The 16,681-nt window shown below is 43.5% G+C and overlaps 1 protein-coding gene across 2 annotated transcripts in view; it reads right to left on the bottom strand.

Moving 5' to 3' along the window:
• The window catches only part of LOC115157668 (protein Niban), a 63,824-nt gene that overhangs the window by 32,793 nt on the left and 14,350 nt on the right, over positions 1-16,681 (bottom strand). For both annotated transcript variants that reach the window (XM_029706109.1, XM_029706108.1), the window contains exons 2-3: positions 10,829-10,959; positions 1,617-1,745 (exon numbers count right to left, since the gene is read on the bottom strand). In XM_029706109.1, coding sequence (XP_029561969.1) covers positions 1,617-1,745; positions 10,829-10,959 — 260 coding nt within the window. The remainder of the gene's footprint in view (positions 1-1,616; positions 1,746-10,828; positions 10,960-16,681) is intronic.

Consider the following 16,681-nt stretch of genomic DNA (forward strand, 5'->3'; position numbering starts at 1 on the left):
TTATCAATGTGACTGACTATGTGTTAGCCCGCTGAGCTAAAGCCAAGGCATTACCTTAGAAAGCTAACACAACTCTTTATAGGTCTCAGGTGAGGTAATCCGTCACCCAGCCTGGGGTTTATTCTCCATTACATATGGTCATGTTATGTCATGCAATGTCGTGTACGGTCATGTTAAGTCATGTAATGTCGTGTACGGTCATGTTAAGTCATGTAATGTTGTGTACGGTCATGTTAAGTCATGTAATGTCGTGTACGGTCATGTTAAGTCATGTAATGTCCTGTACGGTCATGTTAAGTCATGCAATGTCGTGTACGGTCATGTTAAGTCATGCAATGTCGTGTACGGTCATGTTAAGTCATGTAATGTTGTGTACGGTCATGTTAAGTCATGTAATGTTGTGTACGGTCATGTTAAGTCATGTAATGTCGTGTACGGTCATGTAACGTCGTGTAGGGTCATGTTAAGTCATGCAATGTCGTGTACGGTCATGTTAAGTCATTCAATGTCGTGTACGGTCATGTTAAGTCATGTAACGTCGTGTACGGTCATGTTAAGTCATACAATGTCGTGTACGGTCATGTTAAGTCATGTAATGTCGTGTACGGTCATGTTAAGTCATGTAATGCCGTGTACGGTTATGTTAAGTCATGTAATGTCGTGTACGGTTATTTAATGTCGTGTACGGTCATGTTAAGTCATGTAATGTCGTGTACGGTTATGTTAAGTCATGTAATGTCGTGTACGGTCATGTTAAGTCATGTAATGTCATGTACGGTCATGCAATGTCGTGTACGGTCATGTTAAGTCATGTACGGTCATGTAATGTCATGTACGGTCATGTTAAGTCATGTAATGTCGTGTACGGTCATGTTAAGTCATGCAATGTCGTGATGCAATGTCGTGTACGGTCATGTTAAGTCATGTAATGTCGTGTACGGTTATGTTAAGTCATGTAATGTCGTGTACGGTCATGTTAAGTCATGTAATGTCGTGTACGGTCATGTTAAGTCATGTAATGTCATGTACGGTCATGTAATGTCGTGTACGGTCATGTAATGTCATGTACGGTCATGTTAAGTCATGTAATGTCGTGTACGGTCATGTAATGTCGTGTACGGTCATGTTAAGTCATGCAATGTCGTGATGCAATGTCGTGTACGGTCATGTTAAGTCATGTAATGTCGTGTACGGTCATGTTAAGTCATGCAATGTCGTGTACGGTCATGTTAAGTCATGTAACGTCGTGTACGGTCATGTAAAGTCATGTAACGTCGTGTACGGTCATGTTAAGTCATGTAATGTCGTGTACGGTCATGTTAAGTCATGTAATGTCGTGTACGGTCATGTTAAGTCATGCAATGTCGTGTACGGTCATGTTAAGTCATGCAATGTCGTGTACGGTCATGTTAAGTCATGCAATGTCGTGTACGGTCATGTTAAGTCATGCAATGTCGTGTACGGTCATGTAAGGTCGTGTACGGTCATGTTAAGTCATGTAATGTCGTGTACGGTCATGTTAAGTCATGTTATGTCGTGTACGGTCATGTTAAGTCATGTAACGTCGTGTACGGTTATGTTAAGGTCGGTTGTATGTTGGTATGGTGTTGGTTTACCTCCTGGTTGTCATGACACTCCAGGCTGTGATTGGCTCTCATCACCACAAACCTCTCCTTCCACTTCCCACTGTCGTCATAGTGCAGAACACTGTCCTGATACAGCACTTCCTCTGGCCTAAGGGGCTCCTACAGGAGAGATGCAGGAGGAGGGGTGAGTGTGTGTGTGTGTGTGTGTGTGTGTGTGTGTGTCCTGATGCAGCACTTCCTCTGGCCGAAGGGGATCCTATAGGAGAGATGCAGGAGGAGGGGTGAGTGAGTGTGGAGTGTGTGTGTGTGTGTGTGTGTGTGTGTAAAAAACTAAACTAAATATATTCATATGTCACCAAATAATTGATTAAAATACACTGTTTTGCAATGATGGTCTACAGTAACTTCAACAGCACCTTCTGGGCTAGCACCATGGTGTAGCCGGAGGACAGCTAGCTTCCGTCCTCCTCTGGCTACATTAACTTCAATACAAAACCTAGGAGGCTCGTAGGCCTCACCCTCTTCAATAGACATACATGGTAATTATGACCACTTCCATAGGACGTCCTCCAACCAATCACAGCTTTTGCAGTATGAACTGACATGTTGTCCATACAATCTTAGAATTAGGATCAGAGAAGGAGTTGTCTTGTGATTGTGCCACAAAGCATTATGGGGGTTCCATGTGTTGAGAGGCTTGGTGACATTGTTGGATAGAGGTTATGAGTGAAGAGTGATAGCTGAGCATTTTTTTGATATTATAGAATTCAAATTATTCTTTTTTAATTACAGGAGATGGAGGAGGTATATTATAAATTGTTTTCTTGGTTTTAGAATTACATTTTTGTGTCCAGTTAGTGCAATTTATTTCAAATTTGTCTTGCTAACTTCAGTAGCTAGCTAGATACCAGCACAAGTGTGCAGTTTTCTCCGGCAGAATGGTTTATTTTTATTTAACTAGGTCAGTTAAGAACAAATTCTTATTTACAATGACGACCTACCAAAAGGCCTCCTACGGGGACGGGGGCTGGGATTTAAAAATAAAAATAAAATATAGGACAAAACACACATCACGACAAGAGAGACAACACAACACTACATAAAGAGAGACCTAAGACAACAACATAGCAAGGCAGCAACACAACATGACAACAACATGGTAGCAACACAACATGGTAGCAGCACAAAACATGGTACAAACATTATTGGGGACAGACAACAGCACAAAAGGCAAGAAGGTAGAGACAACAATACATCACGCAAAGCAGCCACAACTGTCAGTAAGAGTGTCCATGATTGAGTCTTTGAATGAAGAGATTGAGATAAAACTGTCCAGTTTGAGTGTTTGTTGCAGCTCGTTCCAGTCGCTGGCTGCAGCGAACTGAAAAGAGGAGCGACCCAGGGATGTGTGTGCTTTCGGGACCTTAAACAGAATGTGACTGGCAGAATGGGTGTTGGATGAGGGCTGCAGTAGATATCTCAGATAGGGGGGAGTGAGGCCTAAGAGGGTTTTATAAATAAGCATCAACCAGTGGGTCTTGCGACGGGTATACAGAGATGACCAGTTTACAGAATAGAGTGCAGGGATGTGTCCTATAAGGAACATTGGTGGCAAATCTGATGTCCGAATGGTAAAGAACATCTTGCCGCTCGAGAGCACCCTTACCTGCCGATCGATAAATTATGTCTCCGTAATCTAGCATGGGTAGGATGGTCATCTGAGTCAGGGTTACTTTGGCAGCTGGGGTGAAAGAGGAGCGATTACGATAGAGGAAACCAAGTCTGGATTTAACTTTAGCCTGCAGCTTTGATATGTGCTGAGAGAAGGACAGTGTACCGTCTAGCCATACTCCCAAGTACTTGTATGAGGTGACTACCTCAACCTCTAAACCCTCAGAGGTAGTAATCACACCTGTTGGGAGAGGGGCATTCTTCTTACCAAACCACATGACCTTTGTTATGGAGGTGTTCAGAACAAGGTTAAGGGTAGAGATAGCTTGTTGGACACTAAGAAAGCTTTGTTGTAGAGCATTTAACACAAAATCCGGGGAGGGGTCAGCTGAGTATAAGACTGTGTCATCTGCATATAAATGGATGAGAGAGCTTCCTACTGCCTGATCTATGTTGTTGATGTAAATTGAGAAGAGCGTGGGGCCTAGGATCGAGCCTTGGGGTACACCCTTAGTGACAGGCAGTGGCTGAGATTTTCTGACTTTATACACTGCACTATTTGAGAGAGGTAGTTAGCAAACCAGGCCAAAGACCCCTCAGAGACACCAATACTCCTTGGCCGGCCCACAAGAATGGAATGGTCTACCGTATCAAAAGCTTTGGCCAAGTCAATAAAAATAGCAGAACAACATTGCTTAGAATCAAGGGCAATGGTGACATCATTGAGGACCTTTAAGGTTGCAGTGACACATCCATAACCTGAGTGGAAACCACATTTCATACCAGAGAGAATACTGTAGACATCAAGAAAGCCAGTCAGTTGATTATTGACAAGTTTTTCCAACACTTTTGATAAACAGGGCAAAATAGATATAGGCCAATAACAGATAGGATCAGCTTGAGCTCCCCTTTAAATAAAGGACGAACCGTGGCTGCCTCCCAAGCAATGGGAACCTCCCCAGAGAGGAGAGACGGGTTAAAAAGGTCGGAGATAGGCTTGGCGATGATGGGGGCAGCAACCTTAAAGAAGTAAGGGTCTAAAACCCTAGTCATTGGTGACTCCATTACCCGCAGTATTAGACTTAAAACGAATCATCCAGCGATCATACACTGTTTACCAGGGGGTAGGGCTACCGACATTAAGGCTAATCTAAAGACGGTGCTGGCTAAAGCTAAAACTGGCGAGTGTAGAGAGTATAGGGATATTGTTATCCACGTCGGCACCAACGATGTTAGGATGAAACAGTCAGAGGTCACCAAGCGCAACATAGCTACAGCGTGTAAATCAGCTAGAAAGATGTGTCGGCATCGAGTAATTGTCTCTGGCCCCCTCCCAGTTAGGGGGAGTGATGAGCTCTACAGCAGAGTCTCACAACTCAATCGCTGGTTGAAAACTGTTTTCTGCCCCTCCCATTGGTTCTCTTTCTGGGACTCACCCACAAACAGGACCAAGCCTGGCCTGTTGAGGAGTACCGGACGCCATCCTAGCTGGAGGGGTGCTCTCATCTTATCTACGAACATAGACAGGGCTCTAACTCCTCTAGCTCCACAATGAAATAGGGTGCAGCCAGCTTCTAGTCATGAAATCTATGCAGTAATAATATTCACATTTTTGGTGACTTTAATATTCACATGGAAAAGTCTACAGACCCACTCCAAAAGGCTTTCGGAGCCATCATCGACTCAGTGGGTTTTGTCCAACATGTCTCTGGACCTACTCACTGCCACAGTCATACTCTGGATCTAGTTTTGTCCCGTGGAATAAATGTTGTGGATCTTAATGTTTTTCCTCATAATCCTGGACTATCGAACCACCATTTTATTACGTTTGCAATCACAGCAAATAATCTGCTCAGACCCCAACCAAGGATCATCAAAAGTCGTGCTATAAATTCTCAGACAACCCAAAGGTTCCTAGATGCCCTTCCAGACTCCCTCTGCCTACCCAAGGACGTCAGAGGACAACAATCAGTTAACCACCTAACTGAGGAATTCAATTTAACCTTGCGCAATACCCTAGATGCAGTTGCACCCCTAAAAACAAAAAACATTTGTCATAAGAAACTAGCTCCCTGGTATACAAAAAAACCCGAGCTCAGAACCAAGCTTCCAGAAAATTGGAACGGAAATGGCGCCACACCAAACTGGAAGTCTTCCGACTAGCTTGGAAAGACAGTTCCGTGCAGTATCGAAGAGCCCTCACTGCTGCTCAATCATCCTATTTTTCCAACTTAATTGAGGAAAATACGAACAATCCAAAGTTTATTTTTGATACTGTCGCAAAGCTAACTAAAAAGCAGCATTCCCCAAGAGAGGATGGCTTTCACTTCAACAGTGATAAATTCATGAACTTCTTTGACGAAAAGATCATGATCATTAGAATGCAAATTACGGACTCCTCTTTAAATCTGCGTATTCCTCCAAAGCTCAGTTGTCCTGAGTCTGCACAACTCTGCCAGGACCTAGGATCAAGGGAGACACTCAAGTTTTTCAATACTATATCTCTTGACACATTGATGAAAATAATCATGGCCTCTAAAACTTCAAGCTGCATACTGGACCCTATTCCAACTAAACTACAGAAAGAGCTGCTTCCTGTGCTCGGCCCTCCTATGTTGAACATAATAAACGGCTCTCTATCCACCGGATGTGAACCAAACTCACTAAAAGTGGCATTAATAAAGACTCTCTTGAAAAAAGCCAAACCTTGACCCAGAAAATATAAAAAACTAAATCGGCCTCTATCGAACCTCCAAATCTGCTCAAAATGTTTTGAAAAAGCTGTTGCCTAGCAACTCCATGCCTTCCTGAAGACAAACAATGTATACGAAACGCTTCAGTCTGGTTTTAGACCCCATCATAGCACTGAGACTGCACTTGGGAAGGTGGTAAATTACCTTTAATAATGGCGTCAGACCAAGGCTCTGCATCTGAGGCACTTTTTCAGTCACATTCCTGAATCCCAAAAAACAAACACTTAGCTTCCTAGTACATCTTAATTAAAAAGGGTTAGGAATTTATTTTTGGATGGTTACTGTCAAAATGATTTACAAAACAATCTTTCCTTGCGGTGTCCGGTACACCAGTGTGAATAACGACATGTCATTGGATGTCAACACTGACGAGGGTTGGCTGTTATTTAAGTGATAGTTTGACTCTCAGATGTATTGGTGTGGGACCATCAACTTTTATACATAGATCGCCCTGAATATTCTGCAGGGGAGCAACTTATAAGTGGGGGGGGACATAATCTGGGGGGGTCCTCCCTCATTTCCTGCATTTCTACACAATCCATTATGACCCTTTTGCAGTCATGTTGGAGTTACTTTTATTGTAAATAAGAATATAATATGTTTCTAAACACTTCTATGCTACCGTGATTATGGATAATCCTTAATGAATCATGAATAATGCTCTGCATCTGTCCTCCTGCTCCTAGACCTTAGTGCTGCTTTTGATACCGTCGATCACCACATTCTTTTGAAGAGATTGGAAACCCAAATTGGTCTACACGGACAAGTTCTGGCCTGGTTAAGAACCTTATCTGTCGGAAAGATATCAGTTTGTCTCTGTAGATGGTTTGACCTCTGACAAATCAACTGTACATTTTGGTGTTCCTCAAGGCTCCGTTTTAGGACTGCTACTGTTTTCACTATATATTTTACCTCTTGGTGATGTCATTCAGAAACAGAATGCTAACTTTCACTGCCATGCGGACGACACACAACTGTATATTTCAATGAAACATGGTGAAGCCCCAAAATTTCCCTCCTTGGAAGCTTGTGTTTCAGACATAAGGAAGTGGATGGCTGCAAATGTTCTACTTTTAAACTCGGACAAAACAGAGATGCTTGTTCCAGGTCCCAAGAAACAAAGAGATCTTCTGTTGAATCTGACAATTAATCTTGATGGTTGTACAGTCGTCTCAAATAAAACTGTGAAGGACCTCGGCGTTACTCTGGACCCTGATCTCTCTTTTGACGAACATAAAGCTTTTTTCCATCTACATAACATTGCAAAAATCAGAAACTGTCTTTCCAAAAATGATGCATAAAAATGTATCCATACTTTTGTCACTTCTAGGTTAGACTACTGCAATGCTCTACATTCCGGCTACCCGGATAAAGCACTAAATAAACTTCAGTTTGTGCTAAACACGGCTGCTAGAATCTTGACTAAAAACCCAAAATGTGATCATATTACTCCAGTGCTAGCCTCCCTACACTGGGTTCCTGTTAAGGCAAGGGCTGATTTCAAGGTTTTACTGCTAACCTACAAAGCATTACATGGGCTTGCTCCTACCTATCTTTCTGATTTGGTCCTGCCGTACATACCTACACGTACGCTACGGTCACAAGACGCAGGCCTCCCTACTGTTCCTAGAATTGCTAAGCAAACAGCTGGAGGCAGGGCTTTCTCCTATAGAGCTCCATTTTTATGGAATGGTCTGTCTATCCATATGAATGCAGACTCGGTCTCAACCTTTAAATCTTTACTGAAGACTCATCTCTTCAGTAGGTCCTGTGATTGAGTGTAGTCTGGCCCAGGGGTGTGAAGGTGAACGGAAAGGCTGGAGCAACGAACCGCCCTTGCTGTCTCTGCCTAGCCGGTTCCCCTCTCTCCACTGGTATTCTCTGCCTCTAACCCTATTACAGGGGCTGAGTCACTGGCTTACTGGTGCTCTTCCATGCCGTCCCTAGGAGGGGTGCGTCACTTGAGTGGGTTGGTTTTGTGCAGTAGGGGAGATCTTCGTGGGCTATACTCCGCCTTGTCTCAGGATGGTAAGTTGGTGGTTGTAGATATCCCTCTAGTGGTGTGGCAGTTGTGCTTTGGCAAAGTGGGTGGGGTTATATCCTGCCTGGTTGGCCCTGTCCGGGGGTATCGTCGGACGGGGCCACAGTGTCTCCTGACCCTTCCTGTCTCAGCCTCCAGTATTTATGCTGCAGTAGTTTATGTGTCGGGGGCTAGGGTCAGTCTGTTATATCTGGAGTATTTCTCTTGTCTTATCCGGTGTCCTGTGTGAATGTAAATATGCTCTCTCTAATTCTCTCTTTCTTTCTTTCTTTCTTTCTCTCGGAGGACCTGAGCCCTAGGACTACCTGGCATGATGACTCCTTGCTGTCCCCAGTCCACCTGGTCGAGCTGTTTCAACAGTTCTGCCTGCGGCTATGGAACCCTAACCTGTTCACCGGACGTGCTACCTGTCCCAGACCTGCTGTTTTCAACTCTCTAGAGACAGCAGGAGCGGTAGAGATACTCTGAATGATTGGCTATGAAAAGCCAACTGACATTTACTCCTGAGGTGCTGACCTGTTGCACCCTCGACAACCACTGTGATTATTATTATTTGACCCTGCTGGTCATCTATGAACATTTGAACATCTAGGCCATGTGCTGTTATAATCTCCACCCGGTACAGCCAGAAGAGGACTGGCCACCCCTCAGAGCCTGGTTCCTTTCTAGGTTCCTCTCTAGGTTCCTCTCTAGGTTCCTCTCTAGGTTTCTTCCTAGGTTCTGGCCTTTCTAGGGAGTTTTTCCTAGCCACCGTGCTTCTACACCTGCATTGCTTGCTGTTTGGGGTTTTAGGCTGGGTTTCTGTACAGCACTTTGAGATATCAGCTGATGTAAGAAGGGCTTTATACAGTTGAAGTCGGATGTTTACATACACATTAGCCAAATACATTTAATCTCAATTTTTCACAATTCCTGATATTTAATCCTAGTAAACATTCCCTGTCTTAGGTCATTTAGGATCACCACTTTATTTTAAGAATGTGAAATGTCAGAATAATAGTAGAGGGAATTATTTATTTCAGCTTTTATTTCTTTCATCACATTCCCAGTGGGTCAGAAGTGTACATACACTCAATTAGTATTTGGTAGCATTGCCAAACGTGGGTCAAATGTTTTGGGTAGCCTTCCACAAGCTTCTCACAATAAGTTGGGTGAATTTTGGCCGTTCCTCCTGACAGAGCTGGTGTAACTGAGTCAGGTTTGTAGGCCTCCTTCCTCCCACATGCTTTTTCAGTTCTGCCCACACATTTTCTATGGGATTGAGGTCAGGGCTTTGTGATGGCCACTCCAATACCTTGACTTTGTTGTCCTTAAGCCATTTTGCCACAACTTTGGAAGTATGCTTGGGGTTATTGTCCATTTGGAAGACCCATTTGTGACCAAGCTTTGACTTCCTGACTGATGTCTTGAGATGTTGCTTCAATATATCCACATCATTTTCCTCCTCATGGTGCCATCTACACTGCTCAAAAAAATAAAGGGAACACTTAAACAACACAATGTAACTCCAAGTCAATCACACTTCTGTGAAATCAAACTGTCCACTTAGGAAGCAACAATGATTGACAATAAATTTCACATGCGGTTGTGCAAATGGAATAGACAACAGGTGGAAGTTATAAGCAATTAGCAAGACACCCCCAATAAAGGAGTGGTTCTGCAGGTGGTGACCACAGACCACTTCTCAGTTCCTATGCTTCCTGGCTGATGTTTTGGTCACTTTTGAATGCTGGCGGTGCTTTCACTCTAGTGGTAGCATGAGACGGAGTCTACAACCCACACAAGTGGCTCAGGTAGTGCAGCTCATCCAGGATGGCACATCAATGCGAGCTGTGGCAAGAAGGTTTGCTGTGTCTGTCAGCGTAGTGTCCAGAGCATGGAGGCGCTACCAGGAGACAGGCCAGTACATCAGGAGACGTGGAGGAGGCCGTAGGAGGGCAACAACCCAGCAGCAGGACCGCTACCTCCGCCTTTGTGCAAGGAGGAGCAGGTGGGTATGCTAGTTCTGAACGTCACATGCTAATGTAAAAAGCTGGTTTTTGATATAAATATGAACTTGATTGAACAAAACATGCATGTATTGTATAACATAATGTCCTAGGAGTGTCATCTGATGAAGATCATCAAAGGTTAGTGCTGCATTTAGCTGTGGTTTTGGTTTTTGTGACATATATGCTAGCGTTGAAAATGGCTGTGGGATTATTTTTGGGAGGGTACTCTCCTGACATAATCTAATGTTTTGCTTTCGTTGTAAAACCTTTTTGAAATCGGACAATGTGGTTAGATAAAGGAGAGTCTTGTCTTTAAAATGGTGTAAAATAGTCATATGTTTGAGAAATTGAAGTTATAGCATTTGAGGTATTTGTATTTCGCGCCACGCCCTACCATTGGATATTGGTGAGGCGTTCCGCTAGCGGAACATCTGTCCCTAACAGGTTTTAACCTCTGAATCAGAGAGGTGTGTGTGTGTGTGTGTGTGTGTGTGTGTGTGTATGCATGTCCTACCCTCTGTTTAAGGAGCTGTGTGTGTGTGTGTGTGTGTGTGTGTGTGTGTGTGTGTGTGTCCTACCCTCTGTTTAAGGAGCTCTGTGTGTGTGTGTGTGTGTGTGTGTGTGTGTGTGTGTGTGTGTGTGTGTGTGTGTGTGTGTGTGTGTGCGTGTCCTACCCTCTGTTTAAGCAGCTGTGTGTGTGTGTGTGTGTGTGTGTGTGTGTGTGTGTGTGTGTGTGTGTGTGTGTGTGTGTGTGTGTGTGTGTGTGTGTGTGTGCGCGTGTCCTACCCTCTGTTTAAGCAGCTGTGTGTGTGTCTCTTTGTGTTGCTCCACCTCCTCCTGCAGCTGAGAGAAGAAGGCTACGAAGTACTGCTGCCTGTAGTGGGGACTGAAGTTCTTCAGCTCAGCCTCCGCACGACCTGCACACACACAGTGGTCAGAACCAGTTAACACAACCCCTCTGAATCAGAGAGGTGTGTGTGTGTAGTGGGGACTGAAGTTCTTCAACTCAGCCTCCGCACAACCTGCACACACACACACACACACACACACACACACACACACACACACACACACACACACACACACACACACACACACACACACACACACACACACACACACACACACACACACACACACACACACACAGTGGTCAGAACCAGTTCTGAAGACATTGGAGGTCTGTAGCTCACAACAAGACAATGCCATTCAGTGGTGAACCATCTTTCTCACATCCTCCAGGTAAACCACATCACAGAGCGACAGGTAGCTGACAAAACAAAGGAGTGTCTTAATAGGGGGCGTTGGGCCTCCACCAATCAGAACAGGTTCAGTGCATCTTTGTATAAATTCTACAAGTGTCTGGAAGCCTATTGGAGGGATGAGACACCATTCTTCCATGAGATATCCCATCATTTGGTGTTTTGTTGATGGTGGTGGAAAACACTTTCTCAGGCGCCGCACCTGAATCTCCCGTAAGTGTTTCATTGGGTTGAGATCTGGTGACTGAGACGGCCATGGCATGATGGGATGTTAATTGCTTAATTAACTCAGGAACCTCACCTGTGTGGAAGCACCTGATTTCAATATTCTTTGTATCCCTCGTTTCCTTCAGTGTTTCCATTATCTTGTCAGTTAGCTGTATGTCAATTCACAGCTTACTTCAACATCCCAACCACAATACAACATTATCTTACTTCAACACCCCAACCACAATACAACATTATCTTACTTCAACATCCCAACCACAATACAACATTATCTTACTTCAACACCCCAACCACAATACAACATTCTTACTTCAACATCCCAACCACAATACAACATTATCTTACTTCAACATCCCAACCACAATACAACATTATCTTACTTCAACATCCCAACCACAATACAACATTATCTTACTTCAACATCCCAACCACAATACAACATTATCTTACTTCAACATCCCAACCACAATACAACATTATCTTACTTCAACATCCCAACCACAATACAACATTATCTTACTTCAACATCCCAACCACAATACAACATTATCTTACTTCAACATCCCAACCACAATACAACATCAGCGTAATATCTCTGTATCATTTTTAACAAGCTCTACAGCACACAGATATTCTCTATGGTCTTGTGGCCTCGTTCCACCATCCTGATCTTGTGAGATCACATTCTATTAATCTACAGGTGAAATGACAGGAAACGAGAGCGGATCATCTTCCTGTCTGCTACTGGGAGGTTCGATTTCAATTATTCTTTTCTCCTAATGATTCATTCTGTTGTCACTACCTCAATGATGACATTTACATTTACATTTAAGTCATTTAGCAGACGCTCTTATCCAGAGCGACTTACAAATTGGTGCATTCACCTTATGATATCCAGTGGAACAACCACTTTACAATAGTGCATCTAAATCTTTTAAAGGGGGGGGGGGTTAGAAGGATTACTTTATCCTATCCCAGGTATTCCTTAAAGAGGTGGGGTTTCAGGTGTCTCCGGAAGGTGGTGATTGACTCCGCTGTCCTGGCGTCGTGAGGGAGCTTGTTCCACCATTGGGGTGCCAGAGCAGCGAACAGTTTTGACTGGGCTGAGCGGGAACTGTGCTTCCTCAGAGGTAGGGAGGCGAGCAGGCCAGAGGCCGTCATGATTCCTCCCTGCCTCATTCATTCCACTCCTCTCTGTCAACGGTGTGAAAACCAACACAATGCATATGGAGAATACCACAGAGGGTCTAGTCATAAACTAGCACCACAATCTATCACCACAATCTATCACCGCAATCTATTACCGTAATCTATCACCGTAATCTATCACCGCAATCTATCACCTCAATCTATCACCGTAATCTATCACCGTAATCTATCACCGTAATCTATCACCACAATCCATCACCGTAATCTATCACCGCAATCTATCACCGTAATCTATCACCGTAATCTATCACCGTAATCTAGCACCACAATCTAGCACCGTAATCTAGCATCGTAATCTATCACCGTAATCTATCACCGTAATCTATCACCGTAATCTATCACCGTAATCTGGTTCCAAAAGCTGAAAAATGAGAAAAGTTAAGTCAATAGGGTTTATTTGTAATTTTGATATGGAATGAATGACTAAAAAGCATGAGAAGACCTACTAAGAGAGAGAGCGAGAGAGACCATACTAGAATCTGAAGTCAAATGTCTACTGTTTGCTGATGATCTGGTGCTTCTGTCACCAACCAAGGAGGGCTTACAGCAGCACCTAGATCTTCTGCACAGATTCTGTCAGACCTGGGCCCTGACAGACCTGGGCCCTGACAGACCTGGGCCCTGACAGACCTGGGCACTGACAGAAAATCTCAGTAAGACACAAACCATGGTGTTCCAAAAAAGGTCCAGTTGCCAAGACCACGAATGCAAATTCCATCTAGACACCGTTGCCCTGGAGCACACAAAAAAAAACAATCTGAGAGACAAGATAAGAAGGGCCTTCTACGCCATCAAAAGGAACATAAAATTCAACATACCAATTAGGATCTGGCTAAAAATACTTGAATCAGTTATAGAACCCATTGCCCTTTATGGTTGTGAGGTCTGGGGTCCGCTCACCAACCAAGAACTCACAAAACGGGACAAGCAGGAAATTGAGACTCTGCAGAATTCTGCAAAAATATCCTCAGTGTACAACGTAAAACACCAAATAATGCATCCAGATTAGAATTAGGCCGATACCCACTAATTATCAAAATCCAGAAAAGAGCCGTTAAATTCTACAACCACCTAAAAGGAAGCGTTTCCCAAACCTTCTATAACAAAGCCATCACCTACAGAGAGATGAACCTGGAGAAGAGGCCCCTAAGCAAGCTGGTCCTGAGGCTCTGTTCACAAACACAAACAGACCCCACAGAGCCCTAGGACAACAACACAATTAGACCCAACCAAATTATGAGAAAACAAAAATATAATTACTTGACACACAGGAAAGAATTCACAAAAAAACAGAGCAAACTAGAATGCTATTTGGCCCTAAACAGAGAGTCCACAGTGGCAGAATACCTGACCACTGTGACTGACCCAAACTTAAGGAAGCTTTGACTATGTACAGACTCAGTGAGCATAGCCTTGCTATTGAGAAAGGCTGCCGTAGGCAGACCTGGCTCTCAAGAGAAGACAGGATATGTGCACACTGCCCACAAAATGAGGTGGAAACTGAGCTGCACTTCCTAACCTCCTGTCCAATGTATGACCATCGTCTATCACTCCAGTGTTAATCTGATAAATTGTAATTACTTTGCTACTATGGCCTATTTATTGCCTTACCTCCTCATGCCATTTGCACACACTGTATATAGACTTTCTTTTTTTTCTATTGTGTTATTGATTGTATGTTTGTTTATTCCATGTGTAACTCTGTGTTGTTGTTTGTGTCGCACTGCTGTGCTTTATCTTGGCCAGGTCACAGTTGTAAATGAGAACTTGTTCTCAACTAGCCTACCTGGTTAAATAAAGGACTTGTTCTCAACTAGCCTACCTGGTTAAATAAAGGACTTGTTCTCAACTAGCCTCCCTGGTTAAATAAAGGTTAAATAAAAAAATAAAAAAACATATTTCCCTCAGATTACACAGATCCATAAAGAATTTGAAAACAAACCCAATTTGGATAAACTTCCATATCTACTGGGTGAAATACCACAGTGTGCATCACAGCAGCAAGATGTGTGACCTGTTGCCACAAGAAAAGGGCAACCAGTGAAGAACAAACACCATTGTAAATACAACCCATATTTATGTTGATTTATTTTCCCTTTTGTACTTTAACTATTTGCATATCGTTACAACACTGCATATAGACATCATATTATTTTGGAACTTCTGTGAGTGTAATGTTTACAGTTAATTTTTGTTGTTTATTTGACTTTTGTTATTATCTAGTTCACTTGCTTGGGAAATGTTAATATATGTTTCCCATGCTGAGAGAGAGACAGAGAGACAGACAGAGAGAGAGAGAGAGACTTCATGTCAAATCAAATTTATTTATATAGCCCTTCTTACATCAGCTGATATCTCAAAGTGCAGTAAACCCCAAACAGCAAGCAATGCAGGTGTAGAAGCACAGTGGCTAGGAAAAACTCCCTAGGAAAAACTCCCTAGAAAGGCCAAAACCTAGGAAGAAACCTAGAGAGGAACCAGGCTATGAGGGGTGGCCAGTCCTCTTCTGGCTGTGCCGGGTAGAGATTATAACAAAACATGGCCAAGATGTTCAAATGTTCATAAATGACCAGCAGGGTCAAATAATAATAATCACAGTAGTTGTCGAGGGTGCAACAAGTCAGTAACACAAGAGTAAGGGTCAGTTGGCTTTTTCATAGCCGATGTGATGTATTATAATGTGATCTAGCTTCCGTTTGGTTCGTAAACGGTAAGCGGTTTCCGCTTCAAGACGTAATGAATGCATCCCAGCGGTTTGGTATATTGCATAAATTATACAAATACAGTATAATCCCCCATTATGTTGTTGGGAAATATTGTAGCTCTGTTTTTAATTTTATTATTCTCCTGTCTGTGTGTGGAAATACGTCTGTTGATCCTTCTGTCTGAGTAGTTATTGACACACATCAGTCAGGGTGCTATAGAGTAGGTTATCTCTATCCACACGCTAGTCATAACATTATCATATTATCTCTGTTGGGTACTATAGAGTAGGTTATCTCTATCCACACGCTAGTCATAACATTATCATATTATCTCTGTTGGGTACTATAGAGTAGGTTATCTCTATCCACACGCTAGTCATAACATTATCTGTCTATGTAGGTTTTACATACCGTACACTCCATGACATAAAGTATGTGGACATCTGCTCCTCAAACATCGCATTAATATGGAGTTGGTCCCCCCTTTGCTGCAATTACAGCCTCCACTCTTCTGGGAAGTCATTAATATGGAGTTGGTCCCCCTTTGCTGCTATAACAGCCTCCACTCTTCTGGGAAGGCTTTCCTCTAGATGTTGGAACATTGTTGCAGGGGACTTGCTTCCATTCAGCCACAAGAGCGTTAGTGAGGTCGGGCACTGATGTTGGGCGATTGAGCCTGGCTCGCAGTCAGGGTTTCAATTCATCCCAAAGGTGTTCGATGGGGTTGAGGTCATGGTTTTCTGCAGGCCAGTCAAGTTCTTCCACACTGATCTTGACAAACCATTTCTGTATGGACCTTGCTTTGTGCATGGGGGCATTGTCATGCTGAAACTGGAAAAGGCCTTCCCTAAACTGTTGCCACAAAGTTGGAAGTACAGAATCATCTAGAAGGTCATTGTATGCTGTAGCGTTAAGATTTCCCTTCACTGGAACTAAGGGGCCTGAACCATGAAAAACAGCCTCAGACTCAAAAATTCCTCCTCCACCAAACTTTACAGTTGGCACTATGCATCACTCCTGTATTCCGCCCACCTGTATTCCGCCCACCTGTATTCCGCCCACCTGTATTCCGCCCACCTGTATTCCGCCCTCCTGTATTCCGCCCTCCTGTATTCCGCCCTCCTGTATTCCGCCCTCCTGTATTCCGCCCTCCTGTATTCTGCCCTCCTGTATTCTATCTTACTGTATTCTGTCCTACTGTATTCTGCCCTCCTCTAACTATGTCCCTCCATGCA

This window comes from Salmo trutta, chromosome 21, assembly GCF_901001165.1.
Source record: "Salmo trutta chromosome 21, fSalTru1.1, whole genome shotgun sequence".
NCBI lineage: Eukaryota > Metazoa > Chordata > Actinopteri > Salmoniformes > Salmonidae > Salmo > Salmo trutta.